Source organism: Xenopus tropicalis, chromosome 4 (genome assembly GCF_000004195.4).
Source record: "Xenopus tropicalis strain Nigerian chromosome 4, UCB_Xtro_10.0, whole genome shotgun sequence".
Taxonomy (NCBI): domain Eukaryota; kingdom Metazoa; phylum Chordata; class Amphibia; order Anura; family Pipidae; genus Xenopus; species Xenopus tropicalis.
The window spans coordinates 26987602-27006227 of record NC_030680.2 but is presented as its reverse complement, the minus strand read 5'-3'; the positions used below and the strand labels follow the sequence as shown (position 1 = coordinate 27006227).

General features: G+C 35.2%; 1 protein-coding gene across 1 annotated transcript in view; it reads left to right on the top strand.

Moving 5' to 3' along the window:
- The window catches only part of LOC100498375 (mucin-2), a 68396-nt gene that overhangs the window by 17543 nt on the left and 32227 nt on the right, over positions 1-18626 (top strand). The window contains exons 20-28 of the mRNA XM_031900757.1: positions 131-269; positions 1573-1677; positions 3314-3493; positions 4143-4382; positions 6047-6203; positions 7257-7394; positions 9242-9383; positions 10476-10519; positions 11916-12665. Of these exons, the coding sequence (XP_031756617.1) occupies positions 131-269; positions 1573-1677; positions 3314-3493; positions 4143-4382; positions 6047-6203; positions 7257-7394; positions 9242-9383; positions 10476-10519; positions 11916-12665 (1895 nt within the window). The remainder of the gene's footprint in view (positions 1-130; positions 270-1572; positions 1678-3313; positions 3494-4142; positions 4383-6046; positions 6204-7256; positions 7395-9241; positions 9384-10475; positions 10520-11915; positions 12666-18626) is intronic.

Here is an 18626-nt window from a genome sequence, read left to right as displayed (position 1 = left end):
ACTATTATAAAGTAATAGACAAAGGAAGTGGGCTATAATAATGCACTTTCCATACAAAGCAACAGGATAATTACAAATAAAAATGATAATGTATCGAGAACTAGCTTAAATCTCAATGTTCTTTCTACAGCACATGTGTGAGTGGAATTTGGTCATGCATACAAACACCTTGTTATGGAACATGTAACATCTACGGAAGCGGTCATTATATTACTTTTGACAAGAAATTCTATGACTTTGATGGAAGTTGTGAATTTGTTGTTGCTCAGGTAATTAATTATGTGTTTCAGGAAAACTATATATCCTGCCTAATGTTCATTATTGTATTGCATCATTGTAGGATTTGCCTGGGCTGTACATAAAACACATTGCTGGTTAATAAACACAACTCATAAGTCATTTTTTATATTAAAAGGGAACTGTGTTGAATAATTGGGTTAAAAAGGTCAGATCTCATGCAAAGTAAAGTGTTGGGGAAGTACAATAAGGGGTAAATGTGGAAGGGTCAAAGATGACCCTCTCTGACCCCCTGTGAAATCACATGCACATTATGTTAAACAATGCCCAAAAATATAAGAGCTACAATGTTAAATGCTAAATGTTCAGCACTCATTGTGGGCTGGAAAAGTTGTCTTCCAGCATGGTGCAATTCTGTAAATTCTAACTGGAGAGCATAGTTATAGAGCAGTGATCCCCAACCCGTGGTTCCTGAGCAACATGTTGCTCCCCATCCCCTGGGATGTTGCTCTCAGTGGCCTCACAGCAGCTGCTCATTTTTGAATTTCTGGTAAGGAGGCAAGTGTTGATTGCATAAAACCCAGTGTAAAGCCAAAAAGAGCCTTCTATAAGCTGCCAGTCCACATAGAGGCTACCAAATAACCAATTATAGCTCTTGTTGGCACCCCCAGGAACTTTTTCCATGCTTGTGTTGCTCCCCAACACTTTTTCCATTTGAATGTGGCTCACGGATATAAAAGGTTGGGGATCCTTGTTATAGAGGAACAAGGTCTCTATAATAGTTACAAAACAACATACATTTTACCCCATAATACCTTAATTGTATAGTGTACTTGAATTGTATTTTAGTTGAAATGCAAGGAGAGGATGCTTACAATATTTAATATTGAAATATAGAAGAGCAAAACCCCTATAAATGTCATAAAAGTGTAAATTTGACCTTATAATACCTTCCTTATATAGCAGAATTCATTTTTTAGTTTAAATGTAAAGAGAACATTTAAAGAGAACCTAGTATAAATAAATTTGAAGCAACTGGACTTGTTTAGTAATCATTGAAGACGTTTCACTACTCATCCGAGCAGCTTCTTCAGTTCAACAGTTGAACTGAAGAAGCTGCTCGGATGAGTAGTGAAACGTCTTCAATGATTACTAAACAAGTCCAGTTGCTTCAAATTTATTTATACTAGATATACCATGACCTGGATGAATGAAAATCTTCATAGACATTTAAAGAGAACTAAAACATGTGCACTAGCCAATTGGTTCAGTTTGGCTCTGTAAAGATAATAATGATTTTACAGTATTTTACTTTTTTTTTTTTTTACATTATAGGATTATTGTGGGGATGTAAATGGCACCTTTAGAATAATTACAGAGAATATCCCATGTGGTTCCACTGGAGTAACATGTTCAAAGTCTATCAAGATATACTTAGGGGTAAGTATTGCACTGTATTGTTCTGGCTCATATCACCTGTGCAAATAATAGATTAGTAGTAAGAATATAGTATTTAATTAAAGAGACATTTGTGAAATTACTCTATGGATCTTATTTGAAGATTGCAGTCTGAAGTCATCTGAAAAAAAAGCCCCATGGTACACATTAGACACATCTTTTAATAATAATGAGCTTTTATTACACACCCACAAATGTACTGATTTAAGACACACATAAGAGGTTTATTCATCAAAGTACGAGTTCGAATCCTGAAATGGGTAAAATTCGGATTAGATACAATAATTTCTAATGATCGGAAAATGATTCCGAAAAAATCGTATTCGAAAGTCACAAAATTTTTATATCCGAACAATCAAAAACAGCGGGAAAACCTTTCTGACTTTGATCCTTCAGTGCATGATTTTGGAAGCCTCCCATAGGACTCTATGGCACTCTGCAGCTCCAACCTGGCCCAAGGAAAGTCTCCCATAGGGCTCAATGGCACTCTGCAGCTCCAACCCGGCCCAAGGAAAGTCTCCCATAGGACTCTATGGCACTCTGCAGCTCCAACCTGGCCCAAGGAAAGTCTCCCATAGGGCTCAATGGCACTCTGCAGCTCCAACCCGGCCCAAGGAAAGTCTCCCATAGGACTCAATGGCACTCTGCAGCTCCAACCTGGCCCAAGGAAAGTCTCCCATAGGGCTCAATGGCACTCTGCAGCTCCAACCCGGCCCAAGGAAAGTCTCCCATAGGGCTCAATGGCACTCTGCAGCTCCAACCTGGCCCAAGGAAAGTCTCCCATAGGGCTCAATGGCACTCTGCAGCTCCAACCCGGCCCAAGGAAAGTCTCCCATAGGGCTCAATGGCACTCTGCAGCTCCAACCCGGCCCAAGGAAAGTCTCCCATAGGGCTCAATGGCACTCTGCAGCTCCAACCTGGCCCAAGGAAAGTCTCCCATAGGACTCAATGGCACTCTGCAGCTCCAACCCGGCCCAAGGAAAGTCTCCCATAGGGCTCAATGGCACTCTGCAGCTCCAACCTGGCCCAAGGAAAGTCCCGATACCTAAGCTTGAATGAATCTGACATTTTCGTACTTTAGCACAAATTGTAGCACTTTTTGGTACAAAAAAGTTGCACAAATTAACGTAAAAGATATTCAGAATTAGTGAACTACAGGTATAGGACCCGTTATCCAGAATGCTCGGGACCAGGGGTATTTCGGATAAGGGGTCTTTCCGTAATTTGGAGCTTCATACTTTAAGTCTACTAAAAAATCAATAAAACATTAATTAAATCCAATTGGATTGTTTTGCCCCCAATAAGGATTAATTATATCTTAGTTGGGATCAAATACAAGGTACAGTTTTATTATTACAGAGAAAAAGAAAATCAATTTAAAAAATCCTAATTATTTCATTATAATGGAGTCTATGGGAGACAGGCTTTCCGTAATTCGGAGCTTTCTGGATAATGGGTTTCCGGATAAGGGGTCCGATACCTGTACAACTATCACATCAGCCACAAAATAAGGGATAGTACGACCACACAAGTTAAATTTCACAGATTTTTTTTGAGTTTTGACTTAAAAAAAACCCTATGCTTAATATAACATTTATGCTTTGTTCTACCCATTCAGAGTACTGAACTGAAATTGGCTAATGAACACTTGGAGGAAATTTTAGGAGATCCTGCAAGGCAAGTTGCATATAGCACCCGTGAACTGGGCCTTTACCTAGTCATTTCTGCAAGCAATGATGTTTACCTTATCTGGGACAGGAAAACTTCCCTATTAATTAGGCTGTCATCGTCATACAAGGTAAGATAAGGTTTATTATTCACTAGTCTTGATAGTTCATTAAAAAAGTGCCAAATTCTAAAAAACTTTAAAGAGGAGTGTCCCATATCACTGAAATTTGACACATATATGTGGGCACTAGGCAATGTTATCTGTTGCTGGAGTTAAGTGGGCCCTCTGAAAATGCAGCTTTGGTTGCCAAGAACACTGGTCCTGAAAGCTACAGTATAATACAAGATTCTCAATGTTATTATAGTTATTACTTATCTTTTTATACAGACTCTGAATTAGGCAGCAGATGGAGCAACTATTTCACTTAGTCTATTTTAATTAACAGCAGTAAACAAAGAGAGAATGTTTTCTTCACCATAAATTTCTATCATTGTCTCCTCCAGTTTCTTTATTCTTTTGGTCACACTGCCATGTACTGGTTTCCTTTAACCTTTTCGAATTGCTTTTTCTCTCTCATCTACATCTGCGCTGACAATACTGAAATCTCCTCTCCCATCTCAACCCAGACTTCTTAACTTTGGTCTTTTCATGTTATACTTGAATGCTTCAACACTATATTAAATTAAATCTCTTCAAGACAGAAATCTCCCCCTCTTTCCCCATTCACCGCCCATAACATCCTATGATGTTAACAACTCCATTTTATTTTATTTTTTAGGGCAAAACTTGTGGCCTGTGTGGCAATTATGATGATAATGCTAACAATGACTTCCTGACCAGCCACTCAATACAAGCCAGCAATGTAATGGAGTTTGGAAATAGCTGGAAGCTTAGTAATACTTGTCCAGATGCGCTAGAACTTCCCCAGCCATGCTTTTCAGCACCCCACCGCAGATCTTGGGCTGAGAAGAAATGTGACATTATCAACAGCGATGTTTTTCTAAGCTGCCACAGCAAGGTACACACTTTTGCAGGATATAGTATTCAATGTCAGATTAGTTCATCTTGTTTATGTCTAGTTCAAAAGGAGTTATATGAGAAAATGCATTAGTATTTTAAATGGACCATATCATTTTATATGATAACTAGCAGAGTTTGATTTATAAATCAGGAGTCTGTTTGCATATGCCATTCATTTAATTTTGCGAATAAACTTACATAATTGTATGTATGTAGGTATAACTTTATTTATAAAGCGTTACTTATGTACGCAGCGCTGTACAGTAGAATACATTAATACAAACAGGGGGTTATTAAGATAATAATAGATAAATACAAATGAATACAAGATACAGCTGCAATAAGTTAAGAGTCAAAGACACAAGAGGATGGAGGTCCCTGCCCCGTAGAGCTTACAATCTATATGGGAGGGTAACTTACAGACACAAGTAGGCAAATATAAGTGCTGTAGGTCACAATGGGTGTCTTTACAATATAAGTGCGAGTTCCCAAATGAGGTGCTGGGTGAGTGCTCCAAAAGGGAGTCTTTAAGTTTAGTTTTAAAAAGACTGAGGGAGGATTCTCTTTGGAGGAAATCAGGGAGGGCATTCCAAATGTAAGGGGCAGCAAGGCAGAAAGGGTTAAGGCGGGAAACAGCAGTAGTAGTGGGGGTGCAACCAAACGATTGCTCTCCAAGGAACGAAAAGGGTCAGCCAGGAACGTACGGAGATACAAGAGAAGAGATGTAGGGAGGAGCAGAGGAATGGAGCAGGACTTTAGCAGGGGAAGGGCCTGAATTCTCCTGGATGAGAGGAGGAGAATTCTGGCAGCAGTATTTAATATAGACTGTAGGGGGGAAAGATGGGAGTTAGGGAGGCTGATTAGTAGCAGGTTACAGTAGTTGCAGTAGAAAGAAAGGAATGGATTTTGGCAATATTGCGTAAGAAAAAGTGACAGGTTTTGACAGTGGTGTTAATATGGTCAGAGAAGGAGAGCCAGAGTCAAAGATCACCCCCAAACAGTGTGCCAAATCGTCAGGGTTGATGAGGATACCATCAATAGAGATAGAAAAGGATGGGGGTAGGACCAGGCTTAGGCGGAAAAATCATTAGTTCAGTTTTTGCTAGGTTCAGTTTGAGGTGGCGTTGGTTCATCAAATTGGAGATTGCATGGTGTTTCTAATTAATTCTATATAAAATATAATTGTCTTGAAAATAGTCAAAAGTCTGGAATTCCTGTATACAAGGAGTCTATCACTCGATATTCAGAACCTCCTTTTTCAGAGGTTGAGATTATCCATATTGGTTTTAGGAATTTTATACTACATTATTACCAGAACTTCCTTTTTCAGAGTAGGTAGGTTTGCCTTTGCCATTTTTGCAAGTCAGTATTATGTTGTCATTCATTTTTAGAAGCGTGAATATTTGTCTTGGCTAATGATCATATAAAATCAATGTTAATACAGCAGTTAACAGAGGAGCCTCTTTAACTGGGTCAAAATTTCTGGCACAGTGTTGATTTTAAGAATTCATATCTAATGTTGCTAGAATATACCTGCGATTATGCTTTGACTTATTATAAAATACAGTACCATATTTTGGGTGGACCAACAATTTTATAGAAGGTTTATGTCCAATTTAAAAAAAAAATCATTATACACTGATATATGTTGCTCTTTGGTAGGTGGATCCAAAACCCTATTATGATGCTTGTGTAAATGATGTCTGCTCCTGTGACACTGGTGGGGACTGCGAGTGCTTCTGCACTGCTGTGGCTGCCTACTCTCAACTCTGCTCTAAAGCAGACCTTTGTATTAACTGGAGAACACCAGATATTTGCCGTGAGTATATAATAAAACTTTTGTAATAACAAATGTGAAAAAAAAATGTTTTATTATTTGCTTATAATGGAGTCTATGGGAGATGGCCTTTCCGTAATTCGGAATTTTCTGGATAACGGGTTTCCGGAAAAGGAATCCCATACCTGTAAAACATTTTTTTTCACATTTGTTATTACAAAAGTTTTTGTTTCCTTTTTCTCTGTAATAATAAAACAGTACCTTGTACTTGATCCCAACTAAGATATAATTACCCCTTATTGGGGGCAGAACAGCCCTATTGGGTTTATTTCATGGTTAAATGATTCCCTTTTCTCTGTAATAATAAAACAGTACCTGTACTTGATCCCAACTAAGATATAATTACCCCTTATTGGGGGCAGAACAGCCCTATTGGGTTTATTTAATGGTTAAATGATTCCCTTTTCTCTGTAATAATAAAACAGTACCTGTACTTGATCCCAACTAAGATATAATTACCCCTTATTGGGGGCAGAACAGCCCTATTGGGTTTATTTAATGGTTAAATGATTCCCTTTTCTCTGTAATAATAAAACAGTACCTGTACTTGACCCCAACTAAGATATAATTAATCCTTATTGGAGGCAAAACAAGCCTATTGGGTTTATTCAATATTTAAATGATTTTTACCAGACTTAAGTTATGGAGACCCAAATTATGGAAAGATCCATTATCTGGAAAACCCGAGGTCCCGAGCATTCTGGATAACAGGTCCCAAGCATTCTGGATAACAGGTCCCATATCTGTACTTTGAATAAATGGCTTTCCTAATGTACATGTATTTTTTTTTAATAATAGAATTTGCAGTAGTATTAATGGGTAAAAGAAGCATTAATTTTGTAACCTTGGAATTTCCATAGAGGCCTTTCCATATTCAGGATCAGCCTGCCTTAAGTCTGCTAAAAAAACATGCAGACAATAAAAAAAAGTTGTTTTTCTATCAAAATCAAATTGTGATTAGTCAAATTTTAAAATATTGCTTACGTATATAATGAGTATCAGCATTGACTTTTATTCCATTTTTTACAATTCTAGCAATATTCTGTGACTACTATAACATGAATCAGAAAGAGAATCAGTGTATGTGGCACTACTTTCCCTGTGGTCCAGAGGGTAGAAGCAACCACCAGGTCACCCTGTACTGCCACTCACCCCCTGTCACACACCTGGAAGGTAAGCTCTTTATCCATGCACTGCCTTTGCATTATTGATTGCAAAATTAACTCATTCATCTAATTCATTCTCATTCTTTTTAAATTACCCCTGATGTTGCAAATGCTGTTTCTTTGCTGTCATCTGAAACATTCTTACAACCTTGAAAGATTGCATGCTAGAAAAAGTAATGGAATTCTGTATGATACAAAGCTTATTCAGTGACAGACACATTATTCTATGAGCTGATTATAAAAATTAACAATATTCTTAATATTTAATTTTTCAATCATGTACATAGTAAAATACAATCACAATGAGCCCTGTCTTGTGATATATTGAATCTAAGTCTTATGCATTTGTTGCAACAAGTACAGTATATCATCAAAATGTATTGCAGAAAAGAAGCTCACACCCTTCTAAGTCCATGACCAGCCACTTATCTTTTAGTAATTCTTTTATTTTAAAAACTATTGTCATATCATCACCTGAAGTGACATGACAAAATATTTCCATTTGGTACAATTAGCACAAATCTCATTTAGTTAAAGGGAAACTATACTCCCAAACAATGTAGGTCTCATATGTAAAGCTCTGCTTCATCTAAATAAATAATTGTCATAAAACATACTTTTTTAGTAGTATGTTCTATTGGGTAATCCTAAATACTGTATAAAATTTCCATCTTAAGAATTAAGGGCCGCCCCCTGCGATCATAGGATTTGTAGTGCACACAAACAAGCCAAGGCACACATACATGTTAGACCCCATCAGCCAATTAATAGACAGAGTTCTGTCTTTTCCTTCCACACTACTTCCTGTTACAGTTAGAGCTGCATTATTTCCTGTCATGTGATCTCTGAGGGAGCACACAGACCAGCACAAAATGGTGGCTCAATAGAAAGGATGTAAAAGGGCAATATTTACTGATATATATTCCAGTTTGGCGAGAGTCTTTACTAGGCCACTTAACATTTTACAAACTATCTGATGGTTAAGTATTCATTCTGGGGGTATATGTTTATTTTAACCAAGAGTACTACTGAGACCTACAAGCAAGTGGTTAGCTAGGCACCCTACAATGGTCAAATTGCAGCAAATATTCACTTTTCACTCATATTTTATAACATGCCCATTACTAACTAAAGACAAACTTGGCCTGGACTGCTAGAGCCCTTAAGTTCCTCTTGGTGGACCCAGGAACTAATGGGCCTAATCCTCAGAAAAAGTCAGCAAGCTCAGCTTTGTATCCTCTATAGACCTATACAACACCTATAATATTTTGAACCTACTTTGCTTAATATTTGCAAGACTGGGCCCTCAGTTTCATTGCTGAACTCTAAGGTCAAAGGCATACAACCATTCCATAAGTGCTATTTTGATGGTGTCTGACAGAATTGCTGTTTTGTTTATTAAAAAAAAAAAGGAAGGGGGAGCAGCCATATGAATACACTGGACAATGCAAGAACAGATTTTATGAAATATTACATATCCAAATACTGTACAAGTTTCAGATTTTTGACTATAATGCATATTTGTATTTTTTTTATATTAACAAAATTATTATTTCTGTTAAGAAAAAAAATAATTTATTTATTTATGAAAAAGCTCAAATCTTGAAAACTCAAGTTTAAAGCCATTTGTTTGAAAATGTACCTCCCATTGATCTATACAGAAAATGGCATTTAGGTGATGAATTTATTTATTCAAGTTTTTTTCATGTAATTAATAAATCTAAAACGTTAATGTTTCAAAAACTCAAATTTGAAACTAACTGCAATCATGGTAAAAAGTAAAGAGCTTTTAAAGATACTGTTTTACTTAAGCCTTAATTTAATTACAGTTCATCTGTTTTTTGTTATTTAAAGGCTGCTATCCAGCTTGTCCACCTGAACGTCCCTATTACAATGAATTGACTAAAACATGTGTCAAACATTGCCCATGCATTGTCAACAAGGTTGTTTACAGATATGGTCAGCGGATACCTACCCATGACCCCTGTAGGACATGGTAAGTAAAAGAATTGCTGCATTACAACAAAATAGTCTACAAGATATGGGAACTGTATTTCTATAAATATAACTACTTCTTTCTAACATATAGTTTGAGTCACTTCCTTTATAGTTAATTAAACATTTGATATTTCCTTACCCTGGGCTACAATTTGGGACACATTTACTAAAAAGTCAGATAAACTCGACATGGAATCAATTCAAATGAAACTCGATCATTGCTGTATTTATAAAATGTCATGATGATGCTTAAAGCGTTCGTACAAAAATTTTGAGTTTACATTTCAAAATCCCAAATTTTTTGAGTTGAAAGCATTGTTAAAACTCGAAAAATTCAAGCTTAAATGGACTTTCATTTCCGCAAATCCTTTTTATTTTTCCCAAACAGGAATCGCCCCTTGAAGCTGGGTGAAATAAAACAATGAGAGGATTAACTTGTTCTTGAAAATGTGTCAAGCACAGGCTGTCACTGACTATTCTATTCCTCTACTATTCTAAACCTCCATAGGTCTCAATGGTACTAGACAGATCAAACCTGTCAAATTTACTTTTTAAAAAAAAAAAAATTAACTAAACATTAATAAATCATGAATTATGGGAGTTATTTTCAAAAAACTCAACCTTTTTGGGGGACAATAACAAAAATATTGAGTTCTGGCAAAAACCCATTAATAAATCTCAAAATTATCTAGAAGTAAGAAAAAATCCAACTTTCAAAATTGGTTAGTAAATGTGCCCCTTTGTGTCGGACAACCAGCAGATGAAAATGTGTATCTCACTCAGTTTTTCATCAATTGATTGCTCTGGCTTGATGCAGAATGACATTTCAATGACGAAAAAAAATTTTTTGAAAGAAAACCTGGAGAGGGTTCTTGACAGAAAAACCCCAAGTGGGTTTGCCACCTAAATCCTGCTTTTAATATTTGCTCTTTTTAAATATGTTACATTTATATTTATACAGTGAGAATCATTATCAATATGAATGTTTTTTTTACTTTGCATTATCTTAAACATTTTAATTTTGTGCTTTTGGTTCTAATTATGGGAAATGGAAATTATTTATATATTTCTTTTTTTTTTTTTCCTTTAGCGAATGTGATATGCAGGGAAAAGAAACTTGTACTGATAACCCAGGTACTGAAACTTCCTTATGAAATTTTCGATAAATTATGCCCCATCTGTTCCTGGTAAAGTATTACCATGGTCAATTGCAAAAGTTGTAATTGGTGGTAAATCATAGAAATGAAAGGCACCATTTTGTAGTTTACAGGTCCAGACCTTGGCTTAGTGACACCCTGTAAAATATTATTATAATAGACATCAATAAAAAATATTTCATACAATATGAATGCAAAAATAAGAAACACATATATTTGTATTATATATCATCAATTATTGATATTATACAAATCTGTTTTTGTTATGCATAAATAAGAAATAAGAATTGGCACACTGGGCCACTTTCCATGTGGCAATCTGTTCAGGTCACATAGAATTTAGGGTAGGTTGACATGTTCATTTACCTTTTCGACTTATAGCATCAGAGGGGGCCCTTGAAAGGAATAAAGTTGGGATGCACCGAATAAGCCGAACCCCAAATCCTTTACAAAAGATTCAGCCAACTTCTGAATTGAATCCTACTGTACATATGCACATTAGGATACGGAAGGGTTAAAGAGCGGGGGTGTGGCGAAAATATTTTCAACTTCTGCATTTATGTGACAAAAAGTCGCGACAATTCACTACAGTTTATCGCATGCGTTAATTTGTGCGCAACCACATGCTGTAATGTTAACGCATGCGTTAATTAGCGAGCAGAAAAGAATAGTAATGCATGATTCACAAACACTTAGACGCACTAAATATCGCATTAGACTATGCAAAAATTAACACCTACTTGAGGCAGGCGGTAATTATAGAAAAGTACAGTTAATGAGCTTTTGGCAATTAAATATGGACTTTGCAGTGTGATCTATTCAAGTCTGTGTTTGCCCTAGAGTTTGCCGCATATAAATAGTAGCCACATATAAATAGTGCATATAAATAGTAATAGTAAATAGTAGTGCGCATGCGGTACATGCCGCACGCAATATCACGCGTAAATTAGCGCAAGTATGCGATAACATTTTTATTGCACGCTATAAATAGCGCATGTTTTAACGCACTTTAGTGAATCAGCCCTATTATGTCTTATTGCCCTGCACTCCACAGCTCTGGTGCAAACTACATAATATATTACAAATACAAATTTAAGTTGGGGATTTCCTTTTTGCATCTTATGTTGAACTTTATTTGCTTGCTCACTGACCAAATGTTGGTGAGAAAATAATGGCAAATGTAATTCAACAATAATTCAACTATACTCACAATATCCCAAATGTCAGCCTTGATAGTTTGTCTTACTTTGCTATAAATTAGGATTAGAAGTATCATTTATTTTCTTTAGCATTGAGATACTAAATCTTAAATTAATCTAATGAATCAGTACCAGTGTATACCACTAACCACTTTCTTTTGTATTTTTTCTTAGATTGCTGCCCTATGGATAATACCACAACACCATTTGTTTATGTATCAACATCAGCATATACAGATTTCACAGATACTAGCTTGATAACTGATTTCACAGATACTAGCTTAATAACAGATGTTACGGATACTGACACAACACAATATGTCACAGATAGTGACACAACACCAGATGATACAGTCTCAACAACATATCATACTAATGGCAAGGATTCTACCACAACAACATATCATACTAATGGCAAGGTTACTACCACAACAACAATTACTCACAGTGATAGCAAGGATACAACAACAACAACATATTACCCTAATGGAAAGGTTACTACCACAACAACGACAACTCACTCTAATGGCAAGGATTCTACCACAACAACATATTACCCTAATGGCAAGGTTACTACCACAACAACAACTCAACCTAATGGCAAAGACTCTACCACAACCTCAACAACATATCACCATAATAGCAAGGATACTACCACAGTGCCATATGACACAGATATAACAAATACTCCTACAGAACCAATATATTCCACATACAGCATCAATACTGCCACAGGATCAATATATTCCACAGATACAATCAATACTAACACAGCATCAACAAAATATCCACCAAATACCATTGTTTCTACATACAGTTCACCAGTACTCTGTGCTCATAGGAAATGTATCAATGGAAAAATCATTCAAACCACCACGCTTTGTTCGTACCCAACCACCACTCCCACAACATCTGTTACCACTGGTAAGATTTCTTGAGAAAACAAATTGTATTGTTTAGGTGACTACAATCAAATTATGTAAATCAATAATGCACAGTCTGGCAAAAAAAAGACAAATGGCACTGATTTTATTAATATTTGTTGCTATTCGGGTGAGGGAAAAGGTTTGGGGAAGGATGGCTGTGTATACTACAACCTAGTTGCTTAACAAACTTAAGTTGGGAGATGTTTATAATATTTATCATCTCCTGCAAAACATTATTCGATTGGGTGGGAGTTGCCAAGACTTGCAGGATATATTCTTGCAGGAAATATTCCCAGAAACATTTACTGATGCCACCACAGAATACAATTAAGAGACAAGGATGGGAGAATTTAGTACAAATTAAGAGTTCCCCCGGTTGGGGTTGTCATGACTTGGGTCATACACTATTAAGGTTTTGAGAAAGCACTAGGTTTGCGAGTACACATTACTGAGCATGTAGTGTGGGACACTAACAGACATTTATATGAGTTACAGTAGAAAGAAACATGATGTTTTAAGAGACACACACTAAATATCTAGTGGGCCACTACCTCTGTTCTAAACAAGAAGACTTAAAGGAGCAGTTCAGTATAAAAATGAAAATGAGCAAAATAGACTACACAAAATAAAAAATTTCAATATAGTTAGGCGCAAATGTAATCTATGAAGGCTGGAGTGAGCAGATGTCTAACATAATTGCCATAACACTACTTCCTCCTTTACAGCAGCTCTAAGCAGTCAGTAACCAATCAGTGACTTGAGGGGGGGGGGCATATGGGCCATAGCTGTTCAGTTAGTTTGCATATTAATCTGACCTGTGTGCTCACAAACTAACTGTACAGTTATGTCCCATGTGACCTCCCCACTAAAATCACTAACTAAAAGGTTAGAGAGCTGAAAGCAGGAACTAGTGTTCTGGCTATTATGTTAGGTCACTCCAGCCTTTATAGTTTATAGTTTTGCCTAACTTTAATTTAACACTCACTGTTCCTTTAAAGGTCATTAAGGAATGCAGTCCAGTCTGCAAAAGGAAGTTGTCGGTTTTTGCAAGTCATGATTGTTACACTTAGGGGATGATTTATCAAAGGTCAAATTTGATTTTTTTTTTCTCGATTCGAGTGGTAAAAATCTTTGGTGTCAGGATGTCATTTTCACCTTCCTATTTCAAAATGTCATCTGTGCATGTGTGCCTAATGGAATTGCAGGGGATCATTAAAATGAGGGCAATTGCACATGTGCTTCAATGTTAATTGGATGCAATGACACCTTTTGTGATTCTAAAATATTATACTTTTTTTGCAGAAACCACAACAACTTCACCAAGTAAGTACTTACTACTGATTAAGAGAAACAATACAACACTGAGGTTGTAGTTTTAGTGATGTATCAAAAATATATTGTTCAAATAACGCTGTATCTGTGAATGTAGGGTTTAAGATCTGCAATACTCCAAAACTCTACAGAAAAGTAGTTTTCAATAAACTCAACAATATCAAGAGAAAAACATATTATGACACTTACTAGCATAGTATAAAACCAACATATATGCTATTTCTGAGGTTACATATATTTATATTGTGAGAGTCCATAAAAAAAAAAAAATTATTGCACACGTACAATAATTTTTTGATGATGCCAGCGACAAATGTAGCCCATTTTGCGCAAAAAATCTACCAATAGCGAAACGTGGACATTCGCCACAAATCTATGCCTACCAAATTATTTTGCCAGTCACTAATAAACAATAGTCCAGAAAAATACTAGTGCTGGAAAATAGAAGTGCCATATTTAGGTCTTTTCTACTGAAGCTCACTGACCAATATTTGATTTAATACAAAGATATCAATAATTTACAATCATGCCTGTTTACTATTGGTTATTTTTAAAGGTAATAAAAAGTATAAAAGTCCTGATTACATCTTTAGATGTTCATTATACTCCAAAATGTCCCTCTTGATTTACAAGGAGAAATCTTTTTTCCATTACAAACCCTTTATGATAGGTTAAACAACACTAAGGGGCACATTTACTAAGACACGAATCTGAACCGAATTGGAAAAATTCCGATTTGAAAACGAACATTTTGCGACTTTTTCGTATTTTTTGCGATTTTTTTTTTCGGCGTCTTTACGACTTTTCGGAAATTGTCGCAACTTTTTCGTTACCAATCCGATTTGCACGAAAAAACGTGAGTTTTTCGTAGCCATTCCGAAAGTTGCGCAAAATCTGGCGATTTTTTCGTAGCGTTAAAACTTGCGCGAAAAGTTGCGCCTTTTTAGTAGCGTTACAACTTAAAAGGTGCGACGTTTCGCGCAAGTTTTAACGCTACGAAAAAAATCGCAACTTTTTGCGCAAGTTTTAACGCTACAAAAAATCGCCAGATTTTGCGCAACTTTCGGAATGGCTACGAAAAACTTGCGTTTTTTCGCACAAATCGTATTAGTAACGAAAAAGTCGCGACAATTTTCCGAAAAAATCGCAAAATACCGATCATTACGAAAAAAATGCAATCGGACGCATTCGGCCCATTCGTGGGTTAGTAAAACTTAAAATGAGCATATGATTCTAAAATATATTGGCTCAGTAGGTAAGATAAGGCAGGTGTATGATACTAACATGTTATATTTGTTTTTGTAGCAACCACATCAACTTCACCAAGTAAGTATTTACTATTACAGTAAAATGTAATGTATCAAGATATATCAAGATAAAAAAAACTGATTATGCATGTTTTTAGGACTTTAATATAGCCATTCCAGAAACTCAAAATGCCATTCCCAGAACATCAATCCCTAATAATAACATTGGTACATTAATTATGACTCCTGGTACTCAGTATCATTTTAAGATGAATGACAAATTGAAAGTTATATTATACTAATATATTGTACTTGCTTTTGTAGCAACCACAACAACTTCACCAAGTAAGTATTTACTACTGGCTTTAAACATGTTAATTGAAGTGCTTGAAGGTTTCCTATACTAATAAAACCTTATACGCAAAAGATTTATCAAAATGTAAGCGTAGAGCTTAATACATAAAAACTCACGTTTTATTTATTCCTATAGAATTTTTAGAAATGAATACAATGTGGATGAGTTTTTTATTTATTAACCTCTAAATGTTTTGATAAATCTGCCCTTTTGTCTATTATGACTCATGCTAATACTTATTCCTGTGGTTATAATTATTCCTGTAGGTATAAAATAACCTATATGTTATGACTATGTCTATATGTTATGACCCACGTCAATACTTATTCCTGTGGGTATATTTATTATAATTTGTAAATCTGTTCCTTGAGTTTAGACTTTATTTTGGAGCCTCTCTATTTCCAAAACTATTGTCATTTTAGTAAAGTCATCTCCAGGACACTGGGCCTTGAAATGGCCCTTCTACATTTGTTTTGAGCAGGGTGTCAGTATAATTTTAAGGTAAATAACAAATTGGAAGTTATATAATAATTATATATTATACTTGCTTCTGCAGCAACCACAACAACTCCAACAAATAAGTACTTACCACTGTCTTAATAGAAAAAAAGTATTCTAACTTCTACATAGGAAAAAATTTAATATTATGACTATTAAAAGCCTAATAAATGTCAATGCTTATTGCTGTGGTCATAATTGTATATGCCAGACACCAATAAAGTTATTACTGCACATGTTGCTCCCTTTTGACCAATCACAAACAAGCAGATATCTTATACATGTATTTTTCTTATTTTTCTAGCAACCACGACTACAACAAGTAAGTACTTAATACTGAGCAAGAGGCACAACTGAGAGATTTAGCAATGAAAAGCCACTCAACGTTATATCTAGATAAAATAGATAGAAAGAGCTTAGATATGGATTTCTGTGGTTACACTGGTATGTATTTCTCATAAATATCCAACTCCATAGCATTTTTGCTAAACAAAGTACATTCCCCTTTCCTAATATTTACTACAATGTAAATAATAATATTGCCTGAAAATGCACAATCCCAAAAATTGTGCCTTTGCCATAGATTTTCTGACACAACTACTGCTTAGCATTACATTTAATATAATGAACATTGTTTTGAAATTGATAGAGTGCAGCATTTCTGTAAGTGCTTATGGCTGTATTTACATAAACCTTTCTGATAAAACTTAGTTTTTACCTACTAAAGAGATGCTGAAACTTTAGGCTGGTGTAGTAAATCTTTAGAAAATGGAAAAATTAATATGGACAGAAATGCCATAATTTCTGTCCATATTCATTTTTAGATTTTCTAAAGATTTAGTTTTAAAATGGTCTAATATACAGGTATCGGATCCCTTAACCGGAAACCCATTATCCAGAAAGTTCCGAAATTACGGCCATCCCCCATAGACTCAATTTTAATCAAATAATTCACATTTTTAAAAATGGTTTCCTTTTTTTCTGTAATAATAAAACAGTACCTTCTACTTGATCCCAACTAAGATATAATTAATCCTTATTGGAGCCAAAACAATCCTGTTGGGTTTAATTCCTGTTTAAATAATTTTTTTAGTAGACTTAAGGCAGGAGATCCAAATTATGGAAAGATCCCTTATATGGAAAACCCCTGGTCCCGAGCATTCTTGATAACGGGTCCTATACCTGTACTGCTAATTTTAAACACATTCTTCTAGACTATTACAGCCAAAGTCTTCTGTGAGCAATGGATATCAGATTCCTTCATAAGTCTGAACTATATTATGGGGCTATTCTAGCTACAAAAACATAGCCATTCCAGAAAATCAAAATGCCATTCCCAGAACATCAATCCCTGGAAATAACACTGCTATATTAATTATGACCATGGGAAGTATTATCATTTTAGGTTAAATGACAAATTGTAAGTAAAAACAGATATCTTATACTTGTATTTTTCTTATTTTTCTAGCAACCACAACAACTACAACAAGTAAGTACTTAATACTGAGCAATAAACACAATGAAAAACTGAGAGATTTGGCAATAAAAAGGCAATCAGCAATAGCTAGATAAAATAGATAGAATGAGCTTAAATATGTATTTCTGTAGTCACATTTGTATATACTGTATTTCTCTTGATATTTCAACTCCATAACATTTTTTTGCTTAACATTTCCTTTTTCTAATATTTACTACAATGTTATAGAAAAAAAAATTCTTAAGTGCAATTCCAAAAATTGTAAGTGCCTTTGCCATAGCTTTTCTGGCAAAATTACTGATTACCAGTACATTTAGGGGGGCATTCACTAATCCACAACTTTTTCAGGTTTTTGACCCCGAAAAAAATCACAACCCCCCCCCCAAAAGTTGCAGGAAAATAAGTTGCGACTTTTTGAGATATATTATGCCTTTTATCCATGACAATTTGGAATCTGATAACTCTTCACCTAAAAAAACCTTTTGAGGTCATGTAGAAGTCAACAGCAGATGTCCCTTCCATTCCCTGGATTTTTCTTTTTTTCAGATTTTTGATGCTGGTTTTTGTGTGCCAATTCAAAAAAGTCACAGTTATTGCGCAACAAGTCTTAAAAAAGTTGCTCTTTTCACAACTTTTCTGGGACTTTTTCCTGCACATGTTTTTTCACTTCAGATTTTTGATAAATGTCTGACCTTTGTGGAAACAAGTTTATTCGTGGTTTCAAAAAGAAATAAAATGAATTTGAATTTTAGTAAATCTGCCCTTTAATATATTGAACATATTTTTGGGCTGTTTATTATTGCAAACAACTTGCGCCAATGATGCACATTAGAATCTTCATGAAATGACAAACTGGCAAATACAATGACCTCTATATTTTTATTTTTGCAGCAACCACAACAACCTCACCAAGTAAGTACCTAAAATTAAAAGAGAGGAACTTTTTTAAGAGCAAAATACATTTTCATGTGTGTGGGAATTTAACAATGTAATTTTATAGAAAAGTAGTATGCTAATAATTTAGCCATTAGAATAATATAAATCCTTTGT